General features: G+C 37.7%; 1 protein-coding gene across 1 annotated transcript in view; it reads right to left on the reverse strand.

Annotated features, from left to right (window-relative positions):
* Positions 1-20,243, reverse strand: part of SH3YL1 (SH3 and SYLF domain containing 1) — a gene marked incomplete at its 5' end in the record, with an annotated part of 36,076 nt that extends 15,833 nt beyond the window's left edge. The window contains 8 exons of the mRNA XM_010162094.1: positions 9,167-9,223; positions 9,801-9,873; positions 10,577-10,721; positions 12,868-12,996; positions 15,599-15,711; positions 18,603-18,667; positions 19,028-19,141; positions 20,133-20,243. Of these exons, the coding sequence (XP_010160396.1) occupies positions 9,167-9,223; positions 9,801-9,873; positions 10,577-10,721; positions 12,868-12,996; positions 15,599-15,711; positions 18,603-18,667; positions 19,028-19,141; positions 20,133-20,243 (807 nt within the window). The remainder of the gene's footprint in view (positions 1-9,166; positions 9,224-9,800; positions 9,874-10,576; positions 10,722-12,867; positions 12,997-15,598; positions 15,712-18,602; positions 18,668-19,027; positions 19,142-20,132) is intronic.
* Between the last annotated feature and the right edge of the window lie 2,115 nt (positions 20,244-22,358).

Below are 22,358 nucleotides of genomic sequence, written 5' to 3' on the forward strand. Positions count from 1 at the left end.
TCCATCAGGGTAAAAACTAATCAATTCCCAAAGAAAATAAAGTATTATTGGAGTCTTCCGTTAGCACTTAGTATAACGTAGATGTTCAGTATCTTTCCAGGAACAGACTTTCAGCTTTTCCTCCCAACTCCTTCCTGTCCCCCACCAGTGATAAGGGAGTGGTGGGGACTACATGAAAGTCAGGATCTTCTCAAACATGCAGTTTTCAGATGTAGTGAAGTTTCTTTTTTCTGCTATCAAGATGGATCTGTAAAGTGTCACTCTACCATTACTGCAAAACAATCTCAATTTCTTAGATCAGTGTCAGCTTTTATCTCAAGTTAATCAAGCACAGAGCATTTTGCCACAGTCTGGATAAAAATCCTGTGTATCTATCGCTTCCTTGAGGTACTTAAAAGTCCTGTTTGGGTTCTATTAGTATTAATGAAGCAGAAACTCTCATACTCCCAAAGGCTTTTCTAGATAAGTAGATAGGAAAGGAATTTAAACCCGCCTTTGTCCTGCTACTTGAACAATACAGAAAGAAAACACTATCTAATGCCATACACAGCTTTGAAACAACTTATTAAGGATATATTTCATGAACATGCTAAAGCATTAAGCTACATGGTTTACAAGGGCCTCAAAGACTTTAATCTATACCATTTAACATTTGTATGTTCACATGAACAATTTCACATTTTAATTGAAGTGAATCGGAATTATCATCTTTATGGTGCTTTACACTTAAAAAAATAAGCATAGATTGCACTGAGATTGTCCTATGATTTAGCTCTAATTTCCTAAATTTTATTCCAAGCCACTACAAAATGCCAATAAAAAAATACTGTTTCCCACGCTGGTATATCTTGTTCACATTTCACATAGCAGCTCTCTGCCAACACATGCACACATCAGAAAGACCCCAGTTTCATTCTAGCACGTCTGACCTCAATCTCTCTGTGCCGTGCTGTATTTTGAGTTAGATGATTATATGCACTAAGTTATTTGTTTCAGTATGACTAACGAAGTCTTGCATGCTACATACTTTCCTCTCAGCTTGTCACAACATAAGCCATAAGCAGCTTGATTATGTGACTTACTACATTCACAATAGTAATAGGACAATCCTAGTAAAAGTGAATCAGGGATAAAAATAGACTCAAAAATAATTTCCTGGGATTTCCTGGGTTTGGTTAGTATTAAGGAAGAGCTCATAACAGCAGGAAAATTAATACTGTGGGGGACTACCAGATGGGTGTTTTATTCTTCCGGTAACTAAATATAAACATGTCACAAGCCTTGCCACGAAAAACACAAAAATAGACCAAGCTTAGCTAACACTCTTAAAACAAACAAACTAAAGAAGGTACTTTAGTTACTTTCCGGGGGTCAACTTCTTCATGTTTACTAAATCGGTAGACAATGTCATGAAGGATTATGGCGGATACACCATGTATCTCACTTTGTAAACATTATCTAAAACAAGTATCTATTAGTCATACTGAGCTTTCTCATTAATTTTACAGTTTATAATCTGCTAGAGTTCCTCCTCAAATTATCATATAAAAGGAACAGATTACTGCACAACTTGATGAGGGTTCTTGCATACAATGTGAAATAGTTCTACTTGATCCTACAGCAAATATCTGCCTTTCTTGGAAAAGGAGTAATTCATGAACTGAAGAATTAAAAGTGGCTTTTTTTCAGTTCCAAATACACAGCACACATCCACAGCACCTAAAGTAATATGCACAGATCTGATTTTAGCCGAGTTTCTTATTTTAATTATTTTATCCAGTTGTCCTGGTTTTTAGCTGGAACAGAGTTGGGTTTCTTTTTAGTAACTAGAATAGTGCTGCGTTTTACTTTCAGCATGGGATTTGTTATGAGAGAAACACTGATAACATACCAGTGTTTGCATTTTTGTCACTGGAAGTGAAAGACTTTGTGTTCTGTTAGTCCACAAGCACAAGATCTAAGGGGGTGAGGAATATTAAATTAATAAGCTAAATTGGCATTTGGATATGCCAATGGGGTATTCCATATCATATCACGTCATGTCCAGTATATTAGTGAGGGTCTCTTCCTCTTTTAGCTCTCTCTGGCTTTCACTCAGGCTCTCGCTCTTCTGGGATTGTGGTTTTGGGTCGGGATTGTGGCTCCTCCGGGATCATTATCTGGGAACGGGCCGGGTTTGGTTGGCGGGCGGTGAGCAGTTGCACCGTGTAGCACTCATTTACATATTTTATTACTATTATTATCATTACTATTTTAATATGAGTATTATTTTAAGTTTTCTTTTATTTCAATTATTACATTGTTGTTATCTCAACCTACAAGTCTTCTTACCCTTGCCAATTCTTTCCCCTAACCCCAGGTGGGGGTAAGGGGAAGGAGCAAGCAGCTGTGTTTGGCTTCTAGCCAAGTGAAACCACCACACCAGTTTTCAGATAATTACTGAATCAGTGTCTTTTATTCACTATAATGTCTACCCCACTTCCCCATGAAGACACACAATGGGAGAACAATTTAATTAATCAGCTACCTTCCTTATCTACAGGGAGTAACAGCACAGAAGTATCACAGGAAAATATGGGAAATTCAACTGAAAGGACAGCTTCCTTTATTAGCAGTCCATCAGCTGGAGCAGATTATTCTATTTATCTCCAAGTTCTCATAACCCTCATTAACAAATATACTTTTAAAAGGGTACAGTTTAATGCCTATGAAAATGACTCGGGGCCAACATTTCTGAAATATCAGCCAGTCTCAGTGACAGAAATAAATCATGTTTCCATGGATTAATTTCCAGTTCAAAAGCAAAATGCATTTTCCCCCTCATTGTGAACCAGGGAGCCTTCCTTCATCCTTACAAACAACAGGTTTTGGATTCCTTCTCCCTTCCAGGTCTATGCAGATAGCATGGTACAAAAACCATTTTATAATCTTACTTAACTAAAAGTTAAAAGCTTTTAATTTTTTTTTTTTTTCCACAATTAAAGTTGACAAATTAATCTTTGGAATGATGACAGAATTTTAAATCATCTTGATCCAGAACAAAAAGAAAGAAGCAAAAACTGCAATATTGACAATATTCTAGAAAGACTTTAAGCATATGCATTCTGATAACACAGGAAAAGCAAAAATTCAGATATTACACCAGGAAAAACTTAGCCTGAGACCAGATTGATACCTGAATTTTATTTGCTCCAAAACTGATGAAATACTTCTACTTCACTATTGTGGTGTTTAAACCTAATTACAATAAAAATGCCCAAGTCAAAAGTTGCTCATGAAGAGGAGATTTAGGCACATTTATGTTTCTCTTATAGTGTAGTTATCAGAATTTTTTTGTCAGTGGCTAGTTCTAAATGTGGAGCTGCATCACTGATATAAATAGGTGTTAGATTTCCAGTTAAGTTTGAGTTGTTCCAAAATAGTGCTAGTTTTGTTAAAACTAAGTTGTTAAGCATATCAGAAAAATAAAGAATTGCTTCAATACAGATTTAGCAAAGCAAGCCTATTTTAAAATTGCAAGTGCATACATAGAGTGATGCTTTCTTTCAGCAGCTCTAACTAAAAATTCCACTGTTTCACTACACTCTCTTTAAATAAGTTCAGCAGTACATGTAATCAGAGGCATTAATTACTGGAGAGAAAGCTAGAATAGTGTCCATGTTCCAGGTTACATTTTAGCTTTTCCCTGAATTTGATCAATATTATCAACATAGGGTAGTAGCTCTAAAAATAAAAAGATCATAAGTCAGATGGCAACTGAACTGCAGAACAGGTATGCAAGTAAAACAAGTGAAACAGGAGGTGAAGTCACAAGTAAAAATTATGCTATTGACCTCAGAGAGCTGCAAACAGATTTTTTTTTTTTTTAAAGCTTTTTACCTCAGGAGCAGTCTATGAAGCCTTAGTCCACATAATTGTGTTGGCTTAGTTACCACATTTTTAACTGGCCACAAAAAAACCCCATAATGTATTAACAAAAAGAAATTCACATACAAACCCTCAAGTTTCCTTAACAAAATACTCGTCAGGAGGTATAAAAATCTATCTTGGAATTCTCACAGCAAACAGATTTTCATTGATCTACTGAACCATCTGGCATTCATAGATTACTGAAAGAAACATTGAGCTCATCTCCGAAATTATAGAGAATTGGGCCAGACCTGATTCCTGGAGAACTGCAACCATGAAAAGTAGCATCTCAGAGGTATTTAGTGAACACAAACCAAATTTTCCACAACCTCAGGGTACCACCCAATCAAAAAAGGTCGATACTGTCTCAACTGTTTTAACACAGAGTAGCAATAAGTAAGAAGGTTAAAATAAATAAATGATTAAAAAGGTAAGGACCGGAGTTTAGTCCAAATTCATTATGGCTTTTAGGAGCCCAAATCTTATTGATCCCCGTGAGCTCACATCTCAGAATTTGCTATTTGTAGCACTATTTAAAATTTGAGAGGAAACCGAAAATGACTTATGACAAAGAGCTCATCAATCTGTTTAGCAATCAAAAGAAAGATCAAGGAAGATCAAAAGGTGATTTGATTACAGCACAAGTGTCTCAAATGGAACGAGGGGGAAACAAAAAAAGCCTCTGGGTAGGAAAGGGCTCCTTAATATAGTGAAGAAAGCCACAAACATTACTGTCTGAAAGCTGCAAATTCATATTGGAAGGCATGGATTTTTAATAACGAGATTGACAAATCACTTAAATCCTCACTGAAGGAAGGAGGGGTTTTTTAGCTTCTTAAAAATGGTGACAAATTTCTCATCTGCCTCCATGTCTCCATCAGTAGGCTTGATATAGTATTTCTTTCTGTATGTAAGAATACAAATATATGCCTAATAGGTTAGTAACAATCTGTTAATAATTTCATATTATTTTCAAAGTGAAAAGTTTCTGCTGAAAAAACTAGTTACAATTTGTTTTTTGGTTTTTGGGGTTTTTTTCCAGAGTTTTACTGTAATCAAGTTTGGGTGCGATGATTTTACGCACAATAGTCTTAAGGGTTCAATGTCTGCACATAGATAATTTATTCAGTTCAAGAATCAAAAGAAGAGGGCACACATTTACCCCAAAATAAAATTAAATTTAAAAATATTTAGTACCTGTGGAAGGTAAGAAAGCTGGTGTTTCTGGGAGAAATTTGAAAAAATCCTTGAACACTTAGGTTTTACAGGCACAAGTTCTCATGAGTTTCTTAAGCAAATCATACGACTGCTTAAAAGATGCAAACAGCATCATTACTTTCTCCTAATTATGACAAAATATTTACACTTATAAAATGGTTTTGTGCTTATGATGAGCATTTTGTCTTACAGTATTGTAGACACAGACCCACAATCTTGTTCATAAACGTTCCTGAAATGGAACACATTACTGAGCAGAGGAAGAATGAAACACAAAACAAGTATGCGTTTTCAAGGTTAGAGAACTCAGGCCCATGAGGATTTTTGATAATTATAAAAAGTGAAAGAATAGAGATCAGAAGGACAAAGTTTTTTGCATTTTGATCCCCATTCCTGCCTCAAGTCAGTTTCCTGATTGTTTCAGCACCTTGGCAATTTTCAGTGATTCTTTTCCAAACATGTGAACCAGTCCTTTTCTGGTTAGCTGAGCTAAAGAAAAAGTGAAAAAATATCTGACTTCTGATTCTGAACTAATTGCCTATTAATGATTCAGTTCTCACCAACATTCACTTTAACCCAGCTCTTGCTTTTACTAGTAGGCCACTACTTCTGCTGCTACCAGTTCAGTTGGGAAAGCATATCACTGCAATGTTTTCAGAATTGCACAGTATTCAACAAACTGTTAGGAGGATAGACAGCTAAGTGAAATAACCATTTATCTTCAGTTTTGGTTACTTGCTGCTCCTTGGCAGAACCTCAAGCAGAAATAACCAGAAATCATAACACTAATGAAGAACTAATATCTAGGATTAGACACTCTAGTGTGACAAACTATCAGCCTAATGTATCTAAAAAAACTGCCCTAATAAAATAAACTTCTCTTGAGTCTACAATGGCCAAGTAGTTCACTAAAGAACCATGGGTCATTTATATTACAGATGTGGCACAGAAATCTGCAGAAACCTTCTATCCAGATAAAGTAAAGCTAGAAGATTGCAGTAATAAAGCTTGGAAGGACTAGTCAGCCCTTTTATTAGATTGTACAACAGAGAGGGAACAAGTAGAAAAACGAAGCTGCAAATCTAGTACGGGAGGAGGAATGAACATTCATATTCATAATCAAATCTCAGTTCTTTATCTGAACAGTCTCTAGAAAAATCTCTACTATAGTAGAAACTTTATACTTCACTGAATCACAATAACTGTATCAGCTACTAGTTTTTTTTTCCAGAATTGTAAAAGGTCTCTGCAAATAATAATTTATATTTTTTTTTAAATCAAAATCTGTGGTATTTCCAAGTTTCTGGAAACATTTTAAACCATTACTGAACCTCATTTTACAACTAAATGCATTACCTTAGGTATTATTCAGTTACATGAAAACAATCTACTTGCATCTGAGTTCAAGTATCACATTATCAGTTTAGGAAAACATGTTTTCATTTAACATTCTTCTTGCATTTTAAATAGGTTATATTACATTACCTATTTAGATAATTCAGGTCCACATAAAATAATTAAAAATGTTTCATCCACGAGTCTAGCTCTTCTTCCATCTAATAAGAAGAATTAAAGTTTCATCCTTGATACTACTTTTGTAACTGTTGCAAAACCAAAGCCTCATAACACAATACCAACCTTCCCCTTCCCCACCCAAAAGTAAGTCCTTACTACTGGCAACCCAGAAAAGCTTGTTGCTCATCATCAAAACCTACCCCTGCACCAGCCATTATACCTAAAATGTAGCTTCCTAAAGATTAGTTTCATGCACTTTTCTGTTAGTGATCTAATAACTTTTTTTAAAAAAAGCCTAGAAAAATGCAAAAAATGTTAGCTGTTTTTTTCAGATCACTGTAGAACATCCGTTGCAGCAACTAATCCTGCAATAAAGATTGGCTAGTACAAGCTATAGCTGCTTGGCAGCTCTGTTGAAATCATCTGGACTATAAACAGGCAGGAAGAGATCACTGACAGAAGGTATGGCCTTAAGGCTCCTTCTATTCCATTACCCAGCATAAACACACCCTTTGTTACTGATGTGAAAGGGACTGCAACTCTTTTCCAGCCTCCCATCAACATGCATGTAGGCTATGGTATTAAGAGACACTCATCAGGGCAACTGACTTCAACCTTGATTTTTCCCTGTGGTAAGAACAATTCTTTAGCCTTTAGAAACATAGAGTACTTCTGTGGATTCAGATAGGATTTGAACTGTTACCTATGGAAATACAATCTGCAATAGAAAGCAAAATATACTTTGCCAAGCTTGTAAAGTAAACAGAAATTTACCATGAAATAACATTTGCAAGAAGTGTCATTTACAGAAAATCCTACTGTTGCACTCATCAAAGACAAGCTTGTGTCTTGCTAGAAATCACTGGGAAACCTCAGTAGTAGACTGACTAAGTCTACATTTTGATTTTAAATAATCTTGAAAGTCATCAACAGATGGCTCTGGAAGATTTTTACCTTGTTACTTGCATCTGAATGGAAGAACTCCCTCTAATACAGCAAATGCAAGTTTTTCCAGCTATTTTGGAAACCTCTTCTCAATTGCTCAGGGGTTTTTAAGACTGAGAACATTCAGTTTTAATGGCTTTTAATAGCCTCTTTCTTTTTGGATGACATGCTGAGTACAGATGTCTTGGGTTTGTGTGGTGGGGTTTTGGTAGCAGGGAAGGGGCTACAGGGGTGGCTCCTTTGAGAGGCTGCTAGAAGCTTCTCAGGCTTCAAGTAAGACCTGCTGCTGGCCAAGGCTGAGCCCATTAGCGACAGTGGTAGTGCCTCTGTGACAACTTATTTCAGAAAGGGAAAAAAAATTGCTGGGCAACACAGCAACCTGCACCAGAGAGAGGGGTGGGCTACAAGAGAAACAACTCTGCAGACACCAAAGCCAGTGAAGAAGGGGGAGGAGGTGCTCCAGGCACCAGAGCAGAGATTCTCCTGCAGCCTGTAGTGAAGACCATGGTAAGGTAGGCTGCCCCCTGCGCTCCATGGAGGTCCATGGTGGAGCAGATATCCATACTTCAGCCAATGAAGGACCCCATGCCAGAGTGGGAGGCTGCGCCCAAAGGCCAAGACTTTGTGAGAAGCCTGTGCTGGAGCAGTCTGCTCCTGAAGGACTACACCCCATGGAAGGGACCCATGCTAAAGCAGTTTGTGAGGAATTGCAGCCTGTGGGAAGGACTCATGTTGGAGAAGTTAATGTGTAATATAGAATGCCCTGGTCTTGGTTTTGATAGTAGCAGAGACCACCAAAACATTTATTTATCAAATGGACATTGTATTTCATGGGAGAAATAATTTATTTCACTGACTTTGAAACAGATAACAGTCTTTTACCTGTGACAGATGAGACTCCTGGTGGGAGAGAACACTATAGCAGCCAAATGAACATAACCATTTTATAATAAATTTTTTTCCTAACAGATCACAAATTTCCAGATGATGGGCCCCACATTTTGAATTACATTGCAAATACTACAGAGTAACATTCTCCTGTTAGAGCTGAAACTGCTTTAAACTTAAGAGAATCAGAATAGAACAACAAGTAGTATGCAGAGTTACCTCAACTCAATATAAAAACCTCAATGAGAATAACTGCAACAGAAATCTGTGTTTATGACAACATAATCAGATATGACATGTGGAAGCACTTTTTAATTAAAACAGGAGTTACAGTACCTTGCATAAGGACTTGCACACAAGCTTATTATATCAGCTTTCTTTTTAACTTCAGTTAGGTGGTAACATAAAACAGTTACTACTTTCAGTGCATTTTTCAAGATCACTGATTAAAATAAAAGAACTTTTGCTGTTCAGAAAAAGAACAATGCTGTTGGAATGTAAAGCCAGGGAATAAGATTCACATTTATGAAATATTTTCAGGAGGGCAAATAAGACCTGAATCTCATTTTAAAACATGGACAATAAAGAAAAATATGTATGGCCAGATATTGTTAAATGTCTTCCAAAGTATTTTTAGGACTTCTTCAATTCCACACTGCATTAACAAAATATGTGCAAGCTTAGTACTTACCCACAGAGGCATAATCATTTGGAAGTTCAGGATAAAGTTTGTTTGTATTCTTTTTAGCTGAAAGAGAAAATAAAGTAGCAAGTAACACGATATACTAACATATATTGTTATATTTCATATACTGCTTTTCTAATACATGTTCAATAGTTATAAAATGATTGTAGTTATCTAAGGAGCAGTACAGAAGAAAGAAATAAGGACTCTGCCTTATATCCTTGTTCAGAGAAATAAATCAAGTTAACAACAGGAGCTGCACAGTAAAGACTCACTTTCAGTGAGAGCACTTTGGTAGACAAACTGTAATGGACCCAAAACTCTGCCTCCTTTGCTCTACTGTAAGACCTCTACCTAGGAAAATATAATGACAACCTAAAAAAGAAACTAAGTTTTCTAGAAACCAGAAATTTATAGGAGGAGGACTAGCAGTTTCTAGTAGGACTACTTTTTTTACTAAGAAGTTTCATTGTACCATGGGGCAATAAACATAAATGATTTCTTTGGACTATTACAGACTTCAGTAACAATACAAACACATGGAGACAACTACTATTATAATTATTGCAAAACAATCACTACCTTTAATACTCTAATTTTATATGTAGAATAAATTAATCATTATCAAAATATTTTTAACCTGGTGGTGTTGGTCTAACAGTGGGTTTAGGTGGCTCTGGTCTTGATGATGGTCTAGCAGGTGGGTCATTTACCTAAAATGTACAAATTGTTATAAAAAGTTGCATCACATCTGGAAGTAGATTGTAACTTCAGAACCCAGAGGTATGTTAAGTTACACTGAAAAAAAACCAACCCAAAACCATCACTCTTTCTCCACTGAAATTGTACGAATTCAAGAAGCACACTAAAGAACTAGTGACATACACATGACTATAAAGTAATTCACTATGGGTTTAACAAAGATGAAAGTAAATAATTGTCTACCAGTAACATCAACATCTACAAAAAAACATCTTCTACAGTTCTCAGTTTTACATCATAAATGTGATTGTTTGAATGGAAGACAGAAAAGGTAGAAAAATGAAGAGTATCTATATCAAACCTGGTATGCTCATTATTTGCAAATTAACTTGATTAGGAATAGCTGAATAAACTTTTCTAATCATCACCTCAGATTTGATTATGTAGTATTAGAAAAACAAGGACATACTTTGTTATTCTGGAGGATGCAAAGCAAAACCAGCAACATTCTTGTCCAGAAGAACCTACCATGGCAATACTTGAACGAATGTATTACCCTCATGCAGTACCTGCAATGTGTTACGCCTTTAAGCATCCGACAGAAAAGTTAAGAATGCCATGTGAACATCAACGTTACCACTGACCAGGAACAGTTCAGGAACAGAAAAAGCCTACATGAAAAAGAGGTGCACAAACCCTTCTTTGTTCCCTTACAGCTTTTCCTGGATTATTCTTTTGCTCTTCATTTTCATATACTTCAGTGAAGGATGCCAGAGTTTCATAAAGATCTTCTGCTTGAGCAGGAAAAGGCACATCACCAAGCAAGATGGCACTAGCACGAATATCCTGCCCATAAAACCTGACGCAAAAGAAAAGATTGCAGGTATTTGATCACCATTACATTTCAATGTCTAGATAGATTAACCTTGTGCAAATGTTCCCCCTCTCCTCCTTGGTCCTGCATTTCTCCTACTGATCATTTATTGAGAAGTGACAGAACTAGTTCAATGCAGTAAACGTGGAATGATAAGTAACTGTAGCAAACCTGAATGCCTACCTACTATCTTATTTCAAAATGTTCTTAACCAGTAATATTTTGTTCCTTGTCACGCGGTATGCATCAGCTAGACCATGTGAAAGCCAGTCACACAGCAAACTGAAGAAACACACAACACTTTTGCAAAACATTGGGATAGATTCCTTAATGATGTAGTGAAATTCCTTAATGGAAACACTGCAACCCCGATTTTATGAATAGAGACAGCTAGAAGTTACTGACATGCTGTCACTGAAATCAGTATTAGCCTTGGCTAATATCAGCAGAACCAAAGTTTTCATAAACACAGAACATACAAGCGCAGGACACCCAGAGGTTCCTTGGACTTTAAACTTAATAGGTCGCACGAAGAAAGCAGCATTCCATAAGCTGAGTACGGCATGTGCAAAGAAGGGCAGCGAAGCTGGTGAAGGGTCTAGAGCACAAGCCTTATGAGGAGAGGCTGAGGGAACTGGGGTTGTTCAGTTTGGTTTAGTGGTGGTCTTGGCAGTGTTCGGTTGGACTCAATCGTAAAGATCTTTTCCAACCAAAACGATTCTATGATTCTATTCTGTTTTCTCAAGATCAGAGAGATATAAACGAGATTTATTTTTTTCTTTCAAGTGGCCTAAAATAATATTTTTCATTATGAAGTAAATACCTCAATATGTAACTTCTACAATATTGTGCTGGGTTTAGATGGCAAAGTTTTGGTAAGGGGTAGGGCTTGCAGGGGTGGCTTCTGTGAGAAGATGCCAGAAGCTGCCCCCATGTCGGACAGAGGCAGTTCCAGCAGGCTCCAAGACGGACCTGCTGCTGGCTAAGCCCACCAGTGATGGTGGTAGCACCTCTGTGATAACATTTTTAAGGGGGGAAAAAACGCTGCACAACAGCAACTGGGAGAGAAGAGTGAGAATATGTGAGAGAAACAACCCTGCAGACACCAAGGTCAGTGAAGAAGGAGGGGGAGGAGCGGAGCAGAGATTCCGCTGCAGCCCATGGTGAAGACCATGGTGAGGCAGGCTGTCCCCCTGCAGCCCATGGAGGTCCATGGTGAAGCAGATGTCCACCTACAGCCCACGGGGGACCCCATGTCAGAGCAGGTGGAGGCCTGAAGGAGGCTGTAACCCCATGGGAAGCCCATGCTGGAGCAGGCTCCTGGCAGGACCTGCTGACCCATGGAGACTGGAGCCCATGCTGGAGCAGGTTTGCTGGCAGGACTTGTGACCCCATGGGGGACCCACACTGGAGCAGTCTGTTCCTGAAGTACTGCACCCCATGGAAAGGACCCAGGCTGGAGCAGTTCAAGAACTGCAGACTGTGGGAAGGACTCGCATTGGAGAAGTTTGAGGACTGTCTCCTGTGAGAGGGACCATGCGCTGGAGCAGGGCAAGAGCGTGAGAAGGAAGGAGCGGCAGAGAATGTGATGAACCGACCACAACCCCAATTCCCCATCCCTCTGCGCTGCTCAGGGGGAGGAGGTAGGGAAGTTGGAAGAGAAGTTAAGCCCAGGAAGAAGGGAGGGGTGGGGTGAAGGGGGAAGATTTGTTCTAATTTCTCATTATCCTAATCTCTTATTAACTGGCAATAAATTAAATTAATTTCCCCAAGTCCATTTTTTTTTTTTTTTCCTGAGACAGTAACTGGTAAGAGATCTCCCTGCCTTATCTCAATCCACAAGTCATATTTTCTCCCCCCGTCCACTTGAGCAAGGGGGAGTGAGAGAATAGCTTGGTTGGCATCTGGTGGCTAGCTAAGGTCAACCTGCCACAGATATATAATCTCTAAACCTTCAGCATCATCTCAATACCCATTCCAGTACGTCTAAATTGAAGTAACCCTTGCCCCTCAAGAAAGTAAAAACTCAGCACAGTATGTTCTCACAACAAACTTTTTCCAGATTGAATGTGTCCTAGTTCATTATGTCACTATGCCTTCACTGAAACTTCTAGATTTCAAGAGAACTTACTTGCGATTTGTTTCTTTCCTTTCAATTAAACAAGTTCCTTCCAGAGATACACCTGCAAACAGTCCTCGTGATTTGCAGTATGTATAGACAGCAGCAGAACTTCTCAGGGAAACATCCCCTTCTAAGTTTCTAGAAGGAAAAAAGTTTTGGGTGACATTCTTCAATATGGCTTCATTTGCAAAATGAAGAGCAACTGTCTTTTTATTTTAATCCTACCAAAAGTCAGTAAGAGCTTCACTTCCCTCTGTTCTTACAAACTCTACTGAATATATTCAAGTGGGTCAGACTTGAAATCCATTTTCAGTTCTTACTTCAGACAGGACCCAGTACAGAGTAAGCTGTTTGATAAGGTTTCCTCTGAAGCACGGAACAACGTTGCCTCAGGTGAATGCTCCATGTTAGACCTCCTCTTGCATTCAGAAGTCTGAAAATTATTAACTCATGTTTTAATAATGTTTTAAAATTATTTGATTATGTGTGTGGTGACTTGGATCTTCCTTGATTTTCTGGTGCCCAAAACTGCACAAAATATTTAAAATAAGGCCTTATCAGACCTCAGCAGAACTGGAAGATTACAATTTTTGTCCCATGCAGGATCACATAATATTTTAGGTTTGAAGATACCTTAGGCAATCAGCCACCCCAACCTCCTGCTCAAAATGGATACAACATCAAATTGAGATCAGGTTGCTCTGGGCTTTGTCTGGCCAGTTTTTGAAGACTTCCAAAGACATAGGTTCCACAGACACTCTGAGCAACCTTTGTCAGTGCTCAGTTATACTCATGTTGAAAATTATTTTCTCATATCCAGTCAGAATCTCCCTTGTTTCTATTTATGACTACCATCTCTCACTTGCTTGGTATTCACCTCAGCAAAGAACTGGAGTTTCTCTTCTTGGCAATCCCTTGTTGAGAATGCAGCCTCTTAGAAGACCTCAAGGTCTTCTCTCCTCCAGGTTAAATAAGCCAAGCTCCCCCCAGCCTCATTGTTCATGTGCTCCATGTCCTTGGCCATCCTGGTAGCCATTCACTGCACACACTGAAGTTTACAAACATCTTTCTTGTACTGCAGGAATGAAACTGAACACAATATTCTAGGCACAGTCTATGAAGTGCCACGTAAAGGGGAACAATCACTTCCCTTATCTACTGGTTACAGCTCTGCTGATGCAGCCCCCTACACTGTTTGCTGTCAGGATGCACTACTGGCTCAACTTACTGCCCACCAGAACTCCAGCACCTTCTCAATAGGGCAGTGACTCAGCCCAGCAGGCTCTGCCTACGTAACTACTGAGGGTTCATTGAACCAAGAGTGCAGAACGTAGTATTTGTCCTTGTTTAATGAGGTTTCCCATTGGATCCTTCCTCTGCACTCTCCAGGTCCATTGCTCTGAATGGTAGCCCTACCTTGAAGTGTATTGGCTGCACCCCCTGATTTCGTGTCATCTTCAAACTTGAAGAGAATATTTTGCATCTGCTCCTCCTGGTCACCGATAGGAATATCAAGCAGGAGAGGTCCCAGAAGAGTCTCATGAGGAATTCCACAGAAACCTGGCTTCTGACTACAACATGAATCATCTACCACTATTTTTCAAGCCTGATGATCCAGTTTTCACCTATTTGCTAGTCTGCCCTGCCCTGACACCTAGGCCACAATGTCCCAGCTTGGACACAGAGATGTTACAGGACAGCACACTGAACGCCTCTGAAAGGCGGATGACATTCACTGCCCTCCTCTGATCCACAGATCTTCCTCTTCTATGGAAAAGGTATCATCTTATCCTTTTATTTTGTCAGAAAAGATGAAAAGACATCAGTAAAAACTTACTCTAAAAGAAAAAAAAAGCATAAGAAGGCACTTGTCCCATGAGCAGAGTCTGAGGCAACTGAGCTTAGTAAGCCTGGAGAAGAGAAGACTTAGGAAGAACCTAACAGCAGCTTCAAGTATCTATGAAGAGGCAATCAAGAATATGAAATCACGCTGTCTATAGCAGTGTATAGTGGAAGGATAAAAAGCTATGGACATAAATTGAAACAATAAATGTTTTGACTGGATGTAAAGCAAAATTTTTCACCATGAGGACAGCTGAACAGTAGAGCACATTGCCCAGAGAGCCTGAGCAGTCTCCATCTTCAGAGGTTTTCAAGACCAAACTGGAACAAAGGCCTGAGCAACCTGACCTGGAGTCCTAACAGATCTTGCTTTGAGAAGGAGGTTGGAGTAGGTAAGGTCCCTTCCAAGTTAAATTATTCTGTGATTATAACATCTTATCCTTCAAAGTAAGCTGACTTAAGCACTTAAGGTTTAAAAGTAATTATTTAGTGTATTTTTTATTTACTGTCCAGCAGATCTGGGGTGACAGAAAGCACAGACCCACAGGTAATGAAACTCATAGCTCAGTCAGGCACGGTAGCACCTGTGCTCTTTATTGAGCCTAGCCAAGCAGTCTCCTCCAAAAGAGAATAAATCTTGGAACACTTTCCTTTTACCAATAAATGCCTTTATCAGGAAAGAAAAAAAAAGAAAAAAAAGAAAAAAAAAAGAAAAAAGGCAACAAGTGATTGAAAAGGTGATTGAACGCTACAAAAACAATATGGTCCAATTAACATACAGGTTGCACAAGCTGTTTTGTAACATATCAAAAAAAGTCACATCAATGTTTATATACGGCTTTAAAAAACTATCTACCATATTTAATTCTACCCCATACTGGGAAGGTATTTTACTCACCTCCCCAGAGGTCCAATTGCCACAGTAAGATTTCCTCCAAGTGTAAGATTCCCTCCTTTGGCAAAAGCTTCTACTGCTCTTTCATGATTCAAAATTATCACTAAGTCTGATACCTATAAAATATCAAAGTACTATGCTTTTTAAGAAGAAAGTTAGAATGCCATGGGAGAAGTATCTTCCATTTTGCAGGAACACAGGTGGGAGTATCAAAGATATTCCCTTCCCAAAATGAAAATTAGCTCAGATTTATCAAGGTTTTCAATCAAATGAGAATCTCTTGTTCTGTCAAAGAATTACTTCCTTTCTTGCAGAGGATTCACTTGAAGTGGTTTTCATAACAAAGTTGATTCTTTTCTGCAAGGTATTTTGAATCTAAAAATCCCTTCTCCCACTTCAATAAAATTTGACTGATTTTTTTTTTTTTCCAAGCACTGATATGGTCAGTATGATAAACAATAGCTGTAACAGAAACTCTATTTTAATGCAAAATTTCCTAATCAACGAATTTTATTTTTCTATGGCTTTTGCAACCAATTATGAAGGCATTTTCAGATGTGAAGAAAGATCAGATTAAGAAAACAATTTTGATCCTTCTGTAATTGAATTAATACCAGAAAGACAGAACTTAGTAAACAAAAATTACCATCTAAAGGATAAACATTAAAAAGTATACAGGTTTTCCTGTTACTGACAAAATTTTATTTTCTTGACAGAAAATCAGAAGTTTAATAGATAATGTGTATACATATATGAATTAATGTTTAATTTTTTAAGACTTGAATATATGAAATGCAGTCAGTTTCTTCAAGAAACTATTAAATCAAATAACTGAAGAGATAACAAAGTATTTTTAAAAGATTCAAATGTAAAATGGAAAAAAAAAAGAAAATAACTATTTTTAAAAGACTATTTGCCCAGATTGTGACATAAGATGCACATATCAAAGAACTACTACTGTTTAAGTTGATGCCTATTACCATCGGTACTGTAAAACTGTAACTCTCTTCTATTTAACAAATTTCAATAGAAGTCTCCTACAACTCTTTTTCCCAAACTAGGAAGCATTTTAAAGAAGGAAAAAGCCTTTCAAACACATGCATGGTCCTATAAAGATCACTCTATCTTACCTGAAAGCTCAGTAAACACACCACATCTATTGAAAAAAAAATACTGCAGCCTGTTCAACAGAGTAGATGACACTTTTGTAGCTTACTATGATGAATCATCTTTTCAACAGATATCTGTACCCAAGGACTACCGTGCCTGGTCTTTCATCTGACGGACTTGACTGAAATCCAGGTTCAGAAAAAACTTTCAACTTACCCCAGATTCCAAAAAGTGACAGCAGGGAATACAAGAGGAAATACCAGATTATTTGCAAAATAAGGCTGGCCCAGAAGTATTACACACAGTGTAAGAGAGGCCTTTGTTATTAGCCCCCTCGTAACCTCCACCCCATCCCAAACAAAAGATGGCTGACATGGGTAGTTGCTAAATCATCCAAGGATGGAGAGAGAATGTCATTCAGGATGCTGCTACCTGCTTTTGCCCATTAAGAGGATGAATTTACAGCTAAAGATAAATGAATGCTTAATGAGAAAACCTTCAAGGAAAATATTTAGATGAATATTAAAATTGGTCTTTAATTTGAGGTACTAAGTAGTTTCACTTGGAAAAACATGCAAATACTATGACTTCTGAGGTCTGTAATTTTCTTCTTGTTGTTTAAAGTCACCCATAAGTACCACTACAACTATTTCAACTATAATCTCTCCTACAAGAATAAGCTTCAACCAATTTCTACAAGGTTTACATTTATATATGGCTAAAAGAATACTGAAATTGGACTCTGGGCTCCTAAGCCACTTCAGTATTTCTGAACAGCATCTCTTCCCTAGAAGAAGTGAATAAGATTGTGTTACAATGCCAGTAAGGAAACAGTATTTTGTAAGCTGAGTAAAATTTCAAATGAAGGGCACAAGATTGCTCAGAAAAAAACAAATAATATCAGATGGAAGTGATTAAATGAGGATACAATAAAATATTGATCTGTTGCTCATTATGTGAGTGCTGGCTGACTGTCAGGACTCTGGCTGTCAGGACAGAGATAGCTAGTTAGTTGTAGAAGACATACTGGAGGCTGGTATGGACCGCCTAGATCAGCTATGCATGGATTCTTCTGAAGACTAGAATGTCCATAGCAAGAGACCTTGTTAGCAGTGTACTGGTACTTTGATTTTTTTTGGGAATCAGCAGAATAGAAGCTAAACGGAAAGAAAAGAAGAGGACAGGACTGGAGGCTAGGGCAAGAAAGAAGAGAGATGGAAACAAACAAGGGTAAGGGACCTGTGAGGAAGAGGAGCCGGGAAATGGAGGCAGAGAGTTGTCAGGGCTCAGATCAACAGGATTTCTCTAAACATGTTGAGAGTCCCTTACGTAATCATTTCTGCTGGCTAGAAACCAGCTTGTTTTCTGTAGCATTCCTTTAGAGGAGACACCATCAGTTTTAGTGCTCCCAAACTGAATGGTGAAGTCAGTAATCAGAAGTTTGTTTAGGAAATACATGAAGTACAGTAGCATTAGCTAGACATCCTTTTACTCCACCTTCAATTACTTCCACTGTTTCTTGCCAGACGGACTCCTTGTGCTCTCTAACAAAGCATTTGATACAGTATTAAGCATAGGATACTTTTAATTAACTCCAACTGGCTTTATTATGTGTTATTACTGGAAGCTTTTAATAAGGGAAAAATTCAGTCTGCTAGAAGTAAGAAATCAAGGAAATAGTTGTTATGTCACTTATTTTAATTTAAATCTCTTAAAGCAATTAGACTGATAGGATCAAAACCGTCATCTTGTTTGTTTTGTATAAATGAATTTTATAATAGTTTTTTTTCTAAGAGGAAAACAGATTCTACTATCTCACTAACATTTAGATCTTTGTCAATGTATTTTAATTTCTTGCAAAAAGTTACCAACAGGTATTTAAAATGTAAAATCATACCTCAATTCCAATTTCAAATCCACCACCAAGGCCAGCAATTCCTATTGCAGAAGGAGCAGACCAGGCTGTTATGCAAAACAAGACAAATTTACAGAATTTTTATCATGTTACAAGAACTAAATATTAAAAAAAGCAAATCTTTGTTACAAGTTATTTATCATACAGTTATCCATCATTGAATATAATTGATTCTTCTATTGAGTTTTAAATTATATACTTTCCTATTTCACCCTTTTCTACAAAGATAGTAAAAGCATTTACCTCTGGTCAAAAGCAGGTACAAAATTCTGAAATCAGCTTTCAAACCTACTGTTACCTATTGACTTGACTCCACACATCTTGTGTTTCATGCTATGAAAAGAAATAATGAGGAATTTTTTTTTTCTTTTAATTCCATGAAGTACAAAAGGAAAATATTAACTTACTTCCATTAGGAAGACGAGCTAATACAATTCCACTTCCACCTCGAGCGGTCACCAAAAATCCAGCTTTGATCACGGACAAAACTGCAAGGCCTTTCGCTTTAGCTATTACATGAGCTGAAACAAAAAACATTTATTCAAGATCTTGTAAGAGAAGTTCTAAGAGAAGGGGAAAATAAAACTCTATATTTAACAATTTTAAACATGTAAGTGTCAAATAATCAAAGGAAAAGCTTAAAGAAAACTGAAATAAAGCTGAACTGACAATGACGCCTCCACTTCATAATCAACTGCAAAGCCAGCTGTAGGTTGCATTAACCTGCACGGATCTCTACACTGCCACAACTACTTCAGCTATTCCAGTTAGGTCATACAGAATTAGTTTGCTTACTTCCAAGAACATTGTGTGTGAGCACACTTAGCAAGACAAAGAGGGAGTGAACAGTTGACATTCATGCCTCTACAGATTTTTTTTGAGGAGTCTGAATTTAAATCGCAACAACATACAGCAGCCTCATCAGCTTATATCATTAGACTGTGTTTGTGGCAAATACTGTCATCATCCTGCAAGTCTTATTATAGACCTTCTGGAACACAATAGTTATAAATTTAAAGCCACAAACAGCAACACCAGATGAAGTAAGACACTAGGAGAAACACAGAGTAGCAGTTGCAAAAATAAAGACGACAGCAGCAAATAGTGTTTAATCAGTATCAAAGGAGAAATGCACACTGATTTTTTTGCCTGAACTTATTTTCATCTACCTAATTCTAATAAACACAGATGCTCGAGCTCCTATTCCTGGTTCTCCCTTAAAAACAGACATTCACAGGGTGAGCATGAGAGTCCATCTGCCTCAGAGGGAAGCCCTCCTGTGCAGATACTCTGTGATTGTAAACATGCAAAAGACCCCTCCCAGTAAGTAATGTCTGCCTAGAATAGAGCAAACTGAACCCCTTTACTTCCAAAATATTTATGGCACCTCAGATCTTCATTTGCCTCTAAGTTACGGTCAGTGAAAACAGACGGAATTGGTAAAGAGAGCACGACTGCAACACAGGGGAGTGCTGGAGGTTTTAGCTGAATCAAAACATTTTCTTTACTCACGAGGTATGATTTTATCGGGCCCATTTCTGGAAGTTATTTCTGTAAATTCTCGTAATATTTTAGCTGCCTTTTTAGCTTCTGACTTCAAGTTGGAAGGTATAGGGTTATTCACTGTAAAACATGATAGAAATAAGAAATTATATCTATGGTCAGTTCAGGATAGCTCATATAAAAATAAACCAGTGTAATTTGTATGGGAAAAGTTATTATTTACAAATGAAGAATAAAGCAAACAAACTGGGAAACAGCAAATACAAGAAATTACCTTCCGCACTGGACACACATTTTGTCTCTGATGGTCGTAACAGAAGCTACCACTTAAATTACTCTTGTTTTTCTGTCTGGACATATCAACACCCACCATTTCCAAGTTCATCAGCAATAAATTGTCCCAGTAACACGTGAATCTGCCAGATCAAAGATTCATCTAGACTCACGTCTTGTCTCTGAAAAGAACTAGCGACAGTATTTCCATAAAATTCCACTGTTCTTAAATTAACAAAAGCATAGAAAAGACTGTGCATAGAGAAAAAACTTTCAGTCAATAGTGGCCTAGTTTTTTAATTGGTGTTCCCTGAACATTCAATTCACCTCTTCACTCTGGGCAACATTCCCACCCAAAGCCATGAAGGTGAGGACTAAATACATTTTGAGGTTAAATCAATGAAGCTTGGAGAGCAATTCAGCTCAGACTAAGAGAAACACCTAGCTGCAAGTCAGCCAAGTTTCTGTCCAGGCTCCAATGATGAGAATAGGAATTAGAACTCTACTTTTCAAAGTGAAGGATATTCCTCTAGTATGTTCTCCAAACAAGAAGGAAGGCTCCCAAAACAAGAGAGATTTTGACAGCTGAGTCTCTGAACTAGCTTCCCCTGTGAAAGCTTGTAGCAACACTTGGCTCTGGTGAAAATACAGCACCTATAACATTGGAGAGTTTGAAGTGACAGCAGCCATCACAAAGTTGTACAGACATATCAGCCTCTCTGGGAATAAAAGGAAGCAGATGCATAGAATGCAACAGACGCTAAACTGCACTGCAGTTTAGCATGCAGTATCTTCTCTCTGAGAGAAGACATACTAATTCTGTCCCCTAATCATCCCTTCTGTTTTCAGAAAGTTAAGATGATGGCCAAGTCCCCATACGTAAAGGGGTCTGGGAAGGTGAAGCTCTAAACTCTAAGAGCTCAGGATCTTCAGAAAAAGCTACTGGCGTGTGCAATTTTCTCTGACTGTTATGGCATTAGAATTGTAAGATGGCTTACAAGAGTTTTAAACATGCATTTCTTCCTTGGCTCCACAGACATAGAAAGAAGAGAGGCCAGGGTAGCCCAAACAAAACATGAACAGACAACTACTTTTGGTGGATTAAAAAACTTGGCTGGAGCAAACATCTCCAAGACTTCTGTTGTTTGTACTTGACATTGCATTTTCAAGTTCAGAGGGGAAACATTAACAGCATTTGGTAAGAAAAACATAGAAAGATTTTTTGGTTTTGTAGGGAGATACATTGAGGCAGTCACAAAACGCATACTGCATCATCATTCTTCTCAAGAAGGCATTAATAATACCCTTCTAGCATATTATAATTAACAATTAATGTTGTAACACAGAGTGTGTGTCCATTTGCACGAACACTTTTGTATGTAGGTTTTCACTTAACCTATTTTACAAGTCTAGAGGTCTCAGTCTTCAGGAGGGTAACCTACTCAGTCTTCCAAAGATACACGTTTCATGATACTCAATTCTCCTTACTGCGCAGTAAGATTAAAGTGGAAGATAAGCTTCATTTTAGCTGTGGTAAAATGAACAGCTACAGGCCTGACCATGCAGGACTCCTAGCAAAGTAATTTAGACAATGAAAAAAAAAAGATGTGCACACCAGAGATAAAAAACATCATGGATCAAAATCAAGCATTATCCAGCTTCTAGATTACAGAGAAATAAAATACACTTCTGTTCTCCTCTCACTGTCCTCTTCCTTATCTTTGCATGCATTCCTTCCTCTCCTTTGGCTTCTCTTTGGCCAACCTGAGAATTTGGAGGAACACTTCCAATTCATTTTTTCTTACTACTAAACATGAAAAAAAAAAGGTCTTATTTCAAACAGATTAGGAGAGAAATTCTTTAGCTAAGTCCATTGAGAAAACATTAGATGTTTTCTCAAGAGAAAGAAGATGAGTAAAAAGAGATGAGTAAAAAACCAAAAACCTCTTTATAGTTTTAATC

The sequence above is a fragment of the Antrostomus carolinensis genome, unplaced genomic scaffold, assembly GCF_000700745.2.
Source record: "Antrostomus carolinensis isolate BGI_N321 unplaced genomic scaffold, ASM70074v2 scaffold3342, whole genome shotgun sequence".
Taxonomy (NCBI): Eukaryota; Metazoa; Chordata; class Aves; order Caprimulgiformes; family Caprimulgidae; genus Antrostomus; species Antrostomus carolinensis.